Source organism: Vipera berus (assembly GCF_964194415.1).
Source record: "Vipera berus genome assembly, chromosome: 1".
Lineage (NCBI taxonomy): Eukaryota > Metazoa > Chordata > Lepidosauria > Squamata > Viperidae > Vipera > Vipera berus.
Window position 1 is genome coordinate 264,782,930 of NC_138202.1, and position 12,550 is coordinate 264,795,479.

At 36.6% G+C, this 12,550-nt stretch overlaps 1 protein-coding gene across 2 annotated transcripts in view; it reads left to right on the forward strand.

Annotated features, from left to right (window-relative positions):
• L3MBTL3 (L3MBTL histone methyl-lysine binding protein 3) overlaps window positions 1-9,899 on the forward strand; it is a 90,410-nt gene extending 80,511 nt beyond the window's left edge. For both annotated transcript variants that reach the window (XM_081313819.1, XM_081313820.1), the window contains 4 exons: window positions 651-739; window positions 2,550-2,713; window positions 6,899-6,961; window positions 8,475-9,899. In XM_081313819.1, the coding sequence (XP_081169945.1) occupies window positions 651-739; window positions 2,550-2,713; window positions 6,899-6,961; window positions 8,475-8,618 (460 nt within the window). In that variant the 3' untranslated portion in view covers window positions 8,619-9,899. The remainder of the gene's footprint in view (window positions 1-650; window positions 740-2,549; window positions 2,714-6,898; window positions 6,962-8,474) is intronic.
• The last annotated feature ends 2,651 nt before the right edge of the window (window positions 9,900-12,550 follow it).

The window sequence follows — 12,550 nt, forward strand, 5'->3', positions numbered from 1 at the left end:
AATATGTTTTATATGTGGATGCTATTGTTATTTGTACAAACACAAAAAATGTTTATATCCAACCTTATGTATCAAAAATATTAAGAATTATATTTCTTTAATGTTGACAAAGGAGAATAATATTGGAAGAAGAGAAGATCAAGGAAATATATTATTAATACATTGATTATGGAATTATGGCAATTAATCACTATTGATTGTTTTTAAATATATGGACCCAGACAACATGCTGTTTACTAAGCACTAAAGATTGTTATTTTAAAAAATGTAGGAGTTCAAAATAACTTTATATGATGCTCCACTCTAAAGAAAACATCTCACCTTCTAGAGATCTAAAAATATCATTGTTTTCAGGTTTTTTATTTATGGAAGACAATGGTGATGGAAATATTATGATGGTTTTTGGTTTTTTACCATTTTATATAGTAGACAGGAAAGTTGATTATACAAGCTAGTATTAGTTTATGAAACCAGACTTCTTATCATTTTGTTTTGAGAAATAATTTGATTTCAATTTCTATAATTTATTTTATATATGATACAGTACAATTTGTATTATACATCTTATAAAATGTTTAGCTAGAGGTAAAAAAAATCCTGTATTATTATCATTACCAGATAATTAAATGTGAAGGTTTTGTATTACTTAGGGGAGAGCAGACCAAGGAGCTCACTGGGAAAGATGACTGTGAAGAAAGAAAAACGGAAAATGAAGTATTGTCTATAAACGAAACCAAAGGTAGCTGTTATTTCATGCTATATGTGCTGTACAAAAGTTTCTAAGGCTACAAATTAATACTTTAAATTGGCTTTATGGAATAATTTCATTCTATGAAAAATCTAGAGCCACACTAGATTGCTTTCATAGAACTTTTTTGTTTTAAATTGCCTTCAGGGGATAGGCCATATCCCCCTGAATTCTACTATGCAGTTCCCAATGGCAAAAAACAAACAAACCCCAAGATATAAGTAAACATACAAATAATGATTAAAACTAAGTGACTAAAGGTGGCATTTACTTATTTATTATTTTAAGAGGGGTTTTTTTTTAAAAAAATCCCAAGGGACTCTATGCAATTTACAGATTAGAAGACATGCTAACAAAATAGTGTTTGATTGTCATCATCATTGCTATCATCATCAAACTAGTAGTTGTAGACAAAGAAAGAATGCAGGTTCAATCTGTAAAAATGGAAGGAAAAGCAGTCTCACATAGGAGAATGTAGAAGTAAAGCTTTCATTTGTGTTAGATGGGTTGTGAGTGACCAGCTACAAGTTGCAGTGAATTTTTCAGCCAGGACTAAGGTTTTGTGATGGGTTTGTGAAACTGGCATTTATAGGCAACCATAAAAAGAGATAAATCGAAGAAAACATTACACTGGATTACCCAGTGAGAAATTTCAGGTTTGGTTTTTTTTAAAAACAACAGTGACAATCACAGCATTTATATAGCCGCCCATCTTATAATAAACTCTGGGTGGCTTCCCTCCCCCCCAAAATTAAAATAACACAAAAGCCATATTAAAACTATTAAAACCATTGGTAGCATCACTGCTTCAGAAAAGAAGGCGGTGCAGAGAGTGGTGAGGATGGCTGAAAAGATCATTGGCAGTTCCCTCCCTTCCATCCAGGACATAGCACATAAGCGTGGCCTGAGCAGAGTCCATAAGATTGTCTGGGACACGGCACATCCTCTTCACGACCTGTTTTCCGTGTTACCTTCTGGGAGGAGGCTTCATAGTATCCGAAGCAGGACATCCAGATTCAGTCACAGTTTTGTTCCATACAGTATTAACCTTGTGAACTCTAAAGCTTGCTCTTTCCGTTATGTATTCAAGATGGACAGTGATTAATAGTTATACCGTATGTTATTTATATGCAAAGTGAAAGTTTATATATGTTGTATATAGCATGTTTAAATGTGTGTTATGTATGTGTACACTTGAGTGCAAGCAACTAAATTTCATTTTTAATGTGTGCCAATGTGTTCACAGTAAAAAATGACAATAAAGTTATCTGTCTAAAAAAAAAACCCACCAAAAAACAACAATAAAATTGTGGAACCAAGTCCAGCTTCCGATATACAGTTCGTCATCTTATTCCAGAGTTTGGGAACCAACCCAGCTTTTTAGTGCTTTCCAAAAGACTGGGAGGATAGGACTTCAGGGAGCAGAGTGTTCCATAGTGCAGGAAACGAAAAGACATAAGATGGCAATGTTTAAGGGAAGGGACTAGGAGCATCTCATCCGCCATTGGGGGCTGAAGCAATGGTATAGTTTCTTTAAAATGCCAGGGAAAATAATGGCTCAACGTTTCCCATTGTTTTTCATGGCAGGTAACCACATAAAGTAGCTTAAACTTGTGCCCAAGAAAATATAGTTATGTATCTAGCCCAGAAATAACTAGTACACATTAGAGTATTTCTTATTTAATGCTATTTAGTAATAATGTCAAATGGGCCAAATAAGTTATATTGAACATGTCTTTTCTTTACACATGTGGTCATGTTGTGTGTACAATAATAAAGCTTGTTTCATTATTGCTTGCAGATAGCAAGGAAACCAACAGCAGAATTTCCCATCTGCAGCCAGTCATTTTATCTTCCAAGCTCACAATTCCTGCATTTCCATTGCGGTGGGAACAGCACAGTAAGCTCCTTCCTACAGTGGCTGGGATTCCTGCTAGTAAAGTTTCTAAATGGAGCACAGATGAGGTATGACTTAAAATAGAATTTGTCATATTAAAAAACTGGAAAACTTTTATAGACTTTTTGCTAAAGAACCCCCCACCCCCACCCCGAAACAATGATTTATGGATTTAATTACTGAGAAAAGTAAGAATTAAATAATGGGACTGAAGGGGTTTCTGGAAGATTTAAGAGGCAGGGGAGACAGTGGGTTTCTTAATAACTTTTGAAGAGACAGTTAAAAGTCATCTATTTTAGTTTCTTTAGATGTTTCCCTTCCTTCCTTCCTTCCTTCCTTCCTTCCTTCCTTCCTTCCTTCCTTCCTTCCTTCCTTCCTTCCTTCTCTTCCTTTCTTCTTTCTTAAATGTTTTTAAATCTTTAATAAAAATTATTTTTAAAAATAGAATTATCATTCACCATCAGCTAATATTGTTTGATAGAGTTCTATTAGAACAAAATATATTGTAATTATTGTGATGATATATTTCATTTCATATTTCCATTTCAATTTTGACTTTTTATATTTTAGTAGTGATTTTGAGGTCTGGCTGTTTAGAACTATCTAATAATGTAGGCTAGTGAAAATGAAAACTGATCTGTTGATAGGGTATTTTTTCTATCTTTGTCAGGAGAAAGGTATTTTGTATTATTCTTTTTATTTATTTGCTAGATTTACTTCTCGACAGTCAAGATGGCATAGATAGCATTTCCCGTTCCCACCCCCCCATTCAGATACAGCCCAGTGAACTAGATCAGGCTGAGAGTGAGCAAGCACACTCAACTCCACTACTGATCTTCTATGGTGTCCCTCTCCTCCTAGAACCTCTGCAACCACACCAGCTTTCTAAATATGCTTTCAAGATAGCTTGTTCCTATTTCCCCCCCCCATCTGTTACTGCCATAGAAGTGTCTATGAAGATTCTCAGTCATCCAGGTCAAGATTGTCCCAAAGGTGCTTTTTCAAGAGGCAACTGGACTTTCTTGTTTTTCTTTGAAGATGTTTCGCTTCTCATCTTGTACCTTTCCTTGGGATAATTTTAGTACACATCAGAAAGATTAAGTATCTTCTTCAGGAGATTCAAACTTCTTTATAGGTTTGTCTAACATTTACAATTCTAAGAGATATTTTAGGGAACATGGGAATGATCTATTTCTCCTCCAGACTATTTTACTCTGAATGTGTTAATCCTGCAAATTGGAAGCAATGCAGACTATTCTCTACGTGGTGTTCTGGACAAAACAGGCCTGTTTTGTTGCTGGTTTCTCTGCAGTGTTCTGTTCCCAGACTTACTCAGGTTTCCCTTCCTGTCTATGAAAGCAACACATTTCCTTCTTTTTTTCATGTTCCGAGTAGTAAACCGTATGATCTTCTGACTGAAAGTTCATTTCAATTTGCTGATGCCATAGATGTCAATATATATAGTCCATTCATTTCACCTTTCATTGCATTCAGGTTTCTTATGTTCTTGCGTCTTAAATTCCATATTCCCACCACAGTTTTTTGCAACTTTGAATTTTCTTTTCCTGGATGTCAACATCAGCAACTAGAGTCCTGAAGGCTTTATTCTAGCTATGTACCAATCAACATTAATTCTTGAAAAGATCCTCAGCACTTCCTCAATAGTGTGTTGAGAGGGCCATCCAACCTGGGAGGCCACCATCCTGCATTATCTCATCAATCACTTTATTTTGTGTATCAATTTAATATTCTTGGTAAAATACAGGTTGGTCTATTATTGCTTTCTCCCATTCACTATGACTTTGCTATTGTCACTAAAGTGAGCCTCCATATCCAACATCTTCCTATATTGCTGTTATTTGATATAGGTGCCTGTTTGTCTTAGTTGGACAGCAGGGATGACCTTCATGGCTTGACTGATCCCACTAGAAGAATAGAATAACAGAGTTGGAAGGGACCTTGGAGGTCTTCTAGTCCAAACCCCTGCTCAGGCAGGAGAACCTGTACCATTTCAGACAAATGGCTGTCCAGTCTCTTCTTAAAAACTTTCAGTGTTGGAGCATTCACAGCTTCTGGAGGCAGATTGTTCCACTGATTAATTGTTCTGTCAGGGAATTTCTTCTTAGTTCTAGGTTGCTTCTCTCTTTGGTTAGTTTCCATCCATTGCTTCTTGTCCTGCTTTCAGGTGCTTTGGAGAATAGCTTGACTCCCTCTTCTTTGTGGCAACCCCTGAGATATTGGAACACTGCTATCATGTCACCCTCGTCCTTCATTAAACTAGACATACCCAATTCCAGCAACCGTTCCTTATATCTTTTAGCTAAGAATTTACTTTTAATATATACTCCCACTGTTCTTTGCTCATTCGTCCCAAGAATACCACCACGCTGCAGTGAAGCAGCATAGATGGAGCAGGGAGGGACTTAGAGTCTAAATGCTAAGCAATCTTTGCTTCACTGACATCATTTACATCAGCCAGTAAAATTGAAGAGGCAGAATGCATGATTTGTAGATGAAATGCTGTTACAGTTAGCTCATCTACAGCTCGCCAATTATGGTTGTAAGCAGTCCTTTGTTTGTGTAAAAAAAAAAAAGTGCTGGAACTCACACACGTCATACAACCCGCCTTGTCCACCCTACAAGGTTTACTGTTGTAAAACCACCCTTCAATTTTTAGTGTATCTAAAAGACTAGGATTTGTTCAAGGTAAGCTAATACTATTAATGTTACCATGCATTGTGTGGCTTTAAATTACAAGAAGGCATTTTATTAATCTTTTGGGACATTTACCATTGATATACCCATTTAGTTTAATGAGTGGAAATGTCAGCTTTCTATGTGGAATGAAATTGGCCCAATAAAACAAAATTCAGTTGCTTGTAAAAGATTGAATTATTTTTAAGAAGTTGTCAAACAAGGTGGAAAAATTTACATTTGGAGTTTAATATGGATATTGACTTGGAACAAATTAAAGTTGAAACTTTGTCAGTGAACATATTACTTTTAATTTATCTTTAAGTTAAACCCAAATATATCTGATTAAACATCATACTTTAGGTCTACCTGTACATCTGACCAATACATAATTAATATATATTATTAATAATAATAATAATACCTCCAAGTCACAAGACATAGGCTTTATTCTTATTCTTCCCCTGTGCAGTTCGAATATAAAGTATAAAAGACTAAAAAGAGATTTTCGTAGACATCCCAGCCTTTGAACTACCCAGGGAACTGAAAAAGCAAAGTTTCGCTGTTGGACAAACTTCCACGCCAGCCGCCTTCCTTTCCTCTCGCTTCGCCCTCTTTTTAACCTCACACCCCACCTTCTGTAAGGGAAATCAAAAGGCTCACTCAGCCTCTCATGAAAGAAGGCCTCCATGTTTATATGTCTCCTAGCGCCACCATTGGCTTCACACCACATGGTCTGACCCAGCCAATCAAGCCACACTCTGGCTGTGGTGCTCCGGCGCCTCATGGCTCCTCCTAGAGGAGGCAGACAGTGCCGGAGTGGACCCCACTTGCACCATACCACCAGCAGGGCATTTTCAAAAAAAAAACAATAGGAAAGAAACAATAGGAAAAGAATGCAACTCTAGAAAATCCATCAAAAAAAGGTGCCAGAACTCCATTCCGGTGTGTTCTATGACAAAAAAAAAGCCTTGGTCGTAAGTAACATTTTAAGACCATAACTGAGCCCAACATTTCTGTTACTAAGCAAGGTAATTTTTAAGTGATTTGTGTCCCATTTTATGACTCTTTTGCCACAAGTAAGTGAAACATGCGGTCATTAAGCAAATCTGGCTTCCCCCATAGACCTGGCTTGTCAGAAGCCGGCTGGGAAGGTTATAGATGGTGATCACATGACCCTGGGACAGCGTAGCTGTCATAAATACATGCCAATTGCCAACCGAACCAATCACATGACCATGAAGCTGCAGTGGTTAAAAGTGAGAAAACTAGTCACAGGTCACGTTTTTCACTGCCGTTGTGACTTCAAATGGTCACTAAAAAGTAGTTAAAAATCAAGGGCTTTATACAGGACTAATAAAGGTTAAGTGGAATATAGGATTTAGAGAACTTGATCATTGCTATTTATAAAATTGGAAGAAGGCATAGTTCCCTTGCCAATTTTGAAACAAGCATTTGCTGATTCCCCCCCCCCCAATTCCTATCACTTAGAAGCAAGATAATGTGCTAAATGGACATTTATTCTATTATTCTTACTCTCTTATTTTGTTGATTGGCAGGTCTCAGAGTTTATTCGGAGTTTGCCAGGTTGTGAGGAGCATGGAAAAGTATTCAAAGATGAGGTGAGTATAACAGATCAGTCCTTTGGTAATCAAGGTTCAGTATTCTTACAGGGTTTCATGTAATGTTTAACTGGCAAAAGATAACATGTGTACATTAAATCAGCCCTGTTTTTAATTTCATTTCTGAAGACAGTCTCTCAGCATGGTTTTCACCAAATTGTCTTAAAACTGACTTCAGTGAAATAAAATGTGTAATTAATTTTGCCCTAGAAATCCAGGTGGAATTGGAATTTTTCTTTCTCGAATCAAGGCTGCATTTTTAAAGGCTTTGTTTGTTAGAATATTTAAAGTATTACTTTAAATTATGTGACAGTATAATTATTCTTGGAAGCAAGGGATTCAGTAAAAAGAAATTGGGCAATGATACTAACCAACTTTTTAAAAATCAATTATGCCTATTTAATATATTGGGGTGTTATTTACTGCATGCACAACACACTTATGAATTTTTAAATGTTGCTAATCTAGTCCAACCAGCATGGTAAGCAGTGTTTAGAATTGTAATTCAGTGCTATCAGGAAGACTTCATCCCTCCATCCCTATTTATTGCTTGTAAAGAAATGAAAAAAAGAGGAAGACTAAACTAAATCAGTGACTATGATGCCATTGTTGTCTTGATTAATATAAAGAGAACGTTTAAGAAAACAAAAATATTTCTATACCACTGTAATTTAAAATACCAGGATTTCTCTGAAGGATGGAATATAATATAATAACTTTACTGCGTATCCTATTTTTTTAACTCAACCAGTGGCTTAGAATTGGTATGCAGGTATTTGCGTATAATCATTGTGACAGATTTCAAAAGCTAAATGTGAAGGCTGTGATAATCCTTTGAAAAGAGGCTTTGGAACCAACACAAATATCTCATCTTGAATTTGCTTGAAGTGATTATGCCCACATAGACATGCAGAAGAAATTACAGGCAGTTTCAGCATCAATGATGCAGCTTTTTTAAAGAACGTGAAAAGAGCTTTGTACATATTCCAGCATATTCCAGAGCACTTCTTCTGAAGCCTTTACACAGACCACCTTCTTCATACAGCAAACAACATGTTTCTTGTTTGCTTCTGTATTTTAGGAGATAAATTATTCCTATTCCCTTTAGTCCTTTGATACAAGTTAAAGGAAACTTTTAACTAGATATTTATTGGCATGAGCTGAATAGGTGCTCAAACAATTCTGGATAGTGTTTTGTGGTGTGTGTGTGTGTGTGTTTTTTTTTTACAAAAGCCATCCTGACCTCTGTTCTTATAGCTGAATAACTTATGCAAACTAGAGAGACCGAAGACGTGGCAGGCAGTCTTGGGGGTGAAAGTTGATAAGCATCACTGAGGAATATTTCTCGTGCAATGAGCAAAGGAGAATTCAATTCACTTTTAAGATTAACAAATTCCATTTTGATATATCTGAAGTGAATAGTTAGGTCCCATTTTAAATTATTGTTATAGAGTTGAAAGTACATTCATAACTGGGTGAAGTCATTCACATGTAGATTTTTTTTTCCTTTCAGCAAATCGATGGGGAAGCTTTTCTTCTAATGACCCAAGCAGACATTGTCAAAATAATGAGTATTAAACTGGGACCAGCTCTAAAAATCTTCAATTCCATCCTGATGTTCAAAGCTGCTGATAAAAACTCTCATAATGAACTCTGATAAAAGGTCTCCAGGACAACCTCTGCACTGCAGCCAATGTTTTACCCAAAGCACAAAGATCCAGAAAGAGGAGCCTAGGATGAACATTTCAAAGAAAAAAAGTTTAAGTGCATGAAATAGAGATGCTTTCCAAAAATTAGGGCAACTGGACACTTCTGAGAAGTGCTTAAGATTTTTAGCAAGATAAAAATTTAGTAGAGCAGGTACATAAAGTTTGCCAACCTGGTGGTTTTAATTTTCCTACAATTAGCCACCTTAATTTAATTGGGGAACAAATAAAGAAGAGAACATATTGGAATCATGGTTATATTAGACTTTTTAAGGAGTCACAAAATATGTACTTTGTGAATTTACCCATTGGGCTTATTTAATCTCTTTGTCCTATTTGACCATTTTCATAAGAAATTTTTCGCAACTTAAAAATAGTTTGGGTGCAATTAGTTAATGGAAATGGTTAACTCTTTAATTTTGCACTACATTGAAAACTGCTATTGACCCTGGTTGGTTTATTCTAAGAAAACATTGCTGGAGATCAGTGCTGATTTTTAAAAATTATTTTTGCATGGTTAAAAGAAAAAGAAATACTTCCAGTAGCATATTTGGTATGAAGTTGATAAGAACTACAAAAAGTTAATGTAATTATATTTCATGTTGCATTATATTACTTTAGTTCATTCTGTTAAAATAGATACCAATTAAATGTGCATATGCAGAATACAAAATAATCCTGCAGTGTAAAAAAAAACCCCACCTTTTCATAAGGAATTAAATTAGTTGAGCAGAAATATTAACTCAATAATGTAAAAATAGCAGTAAGGGAAAAGTTAAAACAGTTCTATCCAATTTAAAAGGAATTTGTAAGTTAGGTCCCTTGACTTTGACACGTGCAATAGAAAACAGTGTGAAACAAGATCACCAAGGGTTATATTGCATTGTTCTGTTCAGTCTTTTTTATAAATGTTGCATCTTTTATATTTTGTTTGGACTTTTTACACTTAAAATTGCATTTAAAATTGTTATGCTTCATAACTGCCAAAATGTGGAAGATTTTTGTATGACTCATTTTTCATGCAGTTGATTTGTATCAATATTAGTACAGTCATATTTTTTCCACTTGTCTTAGTTTTCACTGGAGGTTGTGGTGAACAATCTCCTCCAAAGATGAAAGAGGCCAAAACTGTGTGTTGCACAGTTTTTGGGGAAATGGAGTCCCAAAGACCAATTGGAAGCAAGAAGACCAGCAAGAGCTGTGGCAGAGCTTCTCCCTTCTTCCAAAGAACTACATGCATTTATATTAAATGGGCATTTTATTTCTAGCGTGGAGTTTTCACACTTTCACCTGGTTTAGAAAAGTATCCGTAAACATCTGCTTACACAAATTCTGGCATGACTTGCATAGATGAAAAATTATGAACATCATCAGTCTCTCAAAACTTAGAAAGATATTTGCCTGCCCCTTCTTTAGCCTTTAGACTCTTTTAGACTCACTGGAGAAGAGCCTAATGCTGGGAAAGATTGAGGGCAAGAGAAGAAAGGGACGACAGAGAATGAGGTGGCTGGATGGAGTCACTGAAGCAGTAGGCGTGAGCTTAAATGGACTCCAGAAGATGGTAGAGGACAGGAAGGCCTGGAGGAACGTTGTCCATAGGGTCGCGATGGTTCGGACACAACTTCGCAGCTAACAACAAAACCTTTAGCCCATGTTATTTACTTTGTGTGTCTGCAAAGATATGTGAATTGGTCACAGTTTTCTCCTGCCCTGCTGTCTGGAAAACTACTGGCATGAGACAATTCAGGGCAAGGGGCATAGCATGAAGATTGCTGTTTCTGCCATTTTGCCAATTTTCAGCCTACAAAAATAGGCAGCCGATTCAGGATCCAACCTTTGTCCCCCAACTCATTTATCGATTGGATGCATGCCTTGAAGTCACTTTTAACTCCTGGCAACCACCTGCATTTTTCATGGCAAAATGAAATGAAAATGTCTTTGCCGCCTTCTTAGGGCTAAGAGAATATTTGCCCCATGCTTAAGGCAGGATCAGAACTCATACTCACCCAGTTTATAGACTGATGCTATTAACTGCTACACTAAACTGTACAATCTTTCTTTTTTTGGGTGTGTGTGTGTGTGTGCCTTTGAGTCAGTGATGGCCCTTGCAGTTTGCTTGGTGAAGTTTCTCAGGCGTGGTTTCTCCTTGCCTGCTTCCTAGGGTTGAGAGTGAGTGACTGGCCCAAGATCACCCAGCTACCTGTATGCCTAAAGCAGGACTAGAACTCACTGTCTCCCAATTTCTAGCATTGTGCCTTAAGCACTGTTAGAAGAATGAAAAAAAATAGATTAATGAGGGGGGAAAATGAATTTCAACAACTGTAGAATCAGGCTGCAGCATAACAAAATTGACAAAAGTGGAGGGGGTCTGAATACTTTCGGAATGCACTGTATTTGGCGCTTTGTATTTAATGAACTATTGCTATCCCTGAGAGAACAATTATGTTCTGAAACGTCAACACCAAAGCAGTTTTTATGTCAAGAGAAAGCAGCTCTTTCCTTGGTGCTTATCATTTAACCCAGCAATGACAGCTCAAGAATTCAAATTGAAAAAGCAGGGTAAGTAATAAGAACATTTCCAAACAGGAGACTGAATTGCTGGCCCTTGTATTTAATACTAAGCAATTAATTACCGTACTGCTTAGAATTTCAGAAATGTAATTGTCAAAGAGCACCGTCATCTTTCCCCAAAGATGTTATCTAAGGAAAAAAAAATAGTGTATTGTTCTCTAGGTCAAAGGTCTCCAACCCCCCCAAGTCCATGGACCAGAACCACACACAACTAGAGGTGAGCAAAGCTTCATTTGAATTTGCAGTTGCTCCACAGTGCTAGCATTACTGCCTCAGCTCCATCTCAGATCATCAAGCATTAGATTCTCACAGGAGTGCAAACCCTACTGTAAACTGCACAAACATGCAAGAAATCTAGGTTGCAAGCTCCTACCCCCTCCCTGGTCTGTGGAAAAATTGTCTTCTACAAAACGTCCCCGATGCCAGGGGACTGGTTGGGGACCACTGCTGTAGGCTATCCACCAAGTAATCAGCTATTTACATACGTCCTTTTTATTACCACCTATCAAAAGCAAATCTGCAATACATTAGACAGAAGTGAAGGCATCCCTGTCATCCACATTCCTGGCAACGATTTTTGCAGGAGGAAGGGAAGAGATGATTCCAGGATTATACCAGTAGTCAAAAGTTTTCAAGAGTGTGACCAAAGCAGGATAAATTTGGAATTTCGCCTTAGTGCTTGATATAATAAAAAGATGGGAGTTTGTTTCCATACATTGTTAACATGACAATATCTTTAGAATGAAAAATTAAACTTCTTTTCAAAATTCTAAAGAATCCAGGTTTTTCAGATTTGGCAACTTTTAAGATGTGTGCTTCTCAGCTCCCAGAATGCCATAGCCAGCATTCTGAGAGTTTTAAGTCCACACATCTTAAAAGTTACCAAGTTTAGATTCTACTTAGAAGCCAATACAATGAATCTGGGATGAAAAGCTATTTCTCAATAGCCTTTTGGAGATGAAGTTAATTTTAGATTTTCTAAAATAATGAGTTCATTTAAAGTTTTAACTTCCGAACTGCTGATAGCATTTCCAAATGTTTTCATACATTTCCAAATGTATTATATCAGACTTGGGTTTTTTTCTTACAACAACATCAATTTGAACGTTCTTTATCCAGTTAATTGTTAATTGTGTTATCTGTGTAGTTATTTTTGCATGACATTAATCAATGGGAAGTGTGAAGCAATGGTCACTGACCCAAACTATTTACCGGTATGTTGCCTACGGTAAAATGTCAGGGCAACAAATAGGAGTTTTCTGCTAGGAAAATCCCAGTTGGAGTCTACATTATTCTAATAAGTACAAATGCT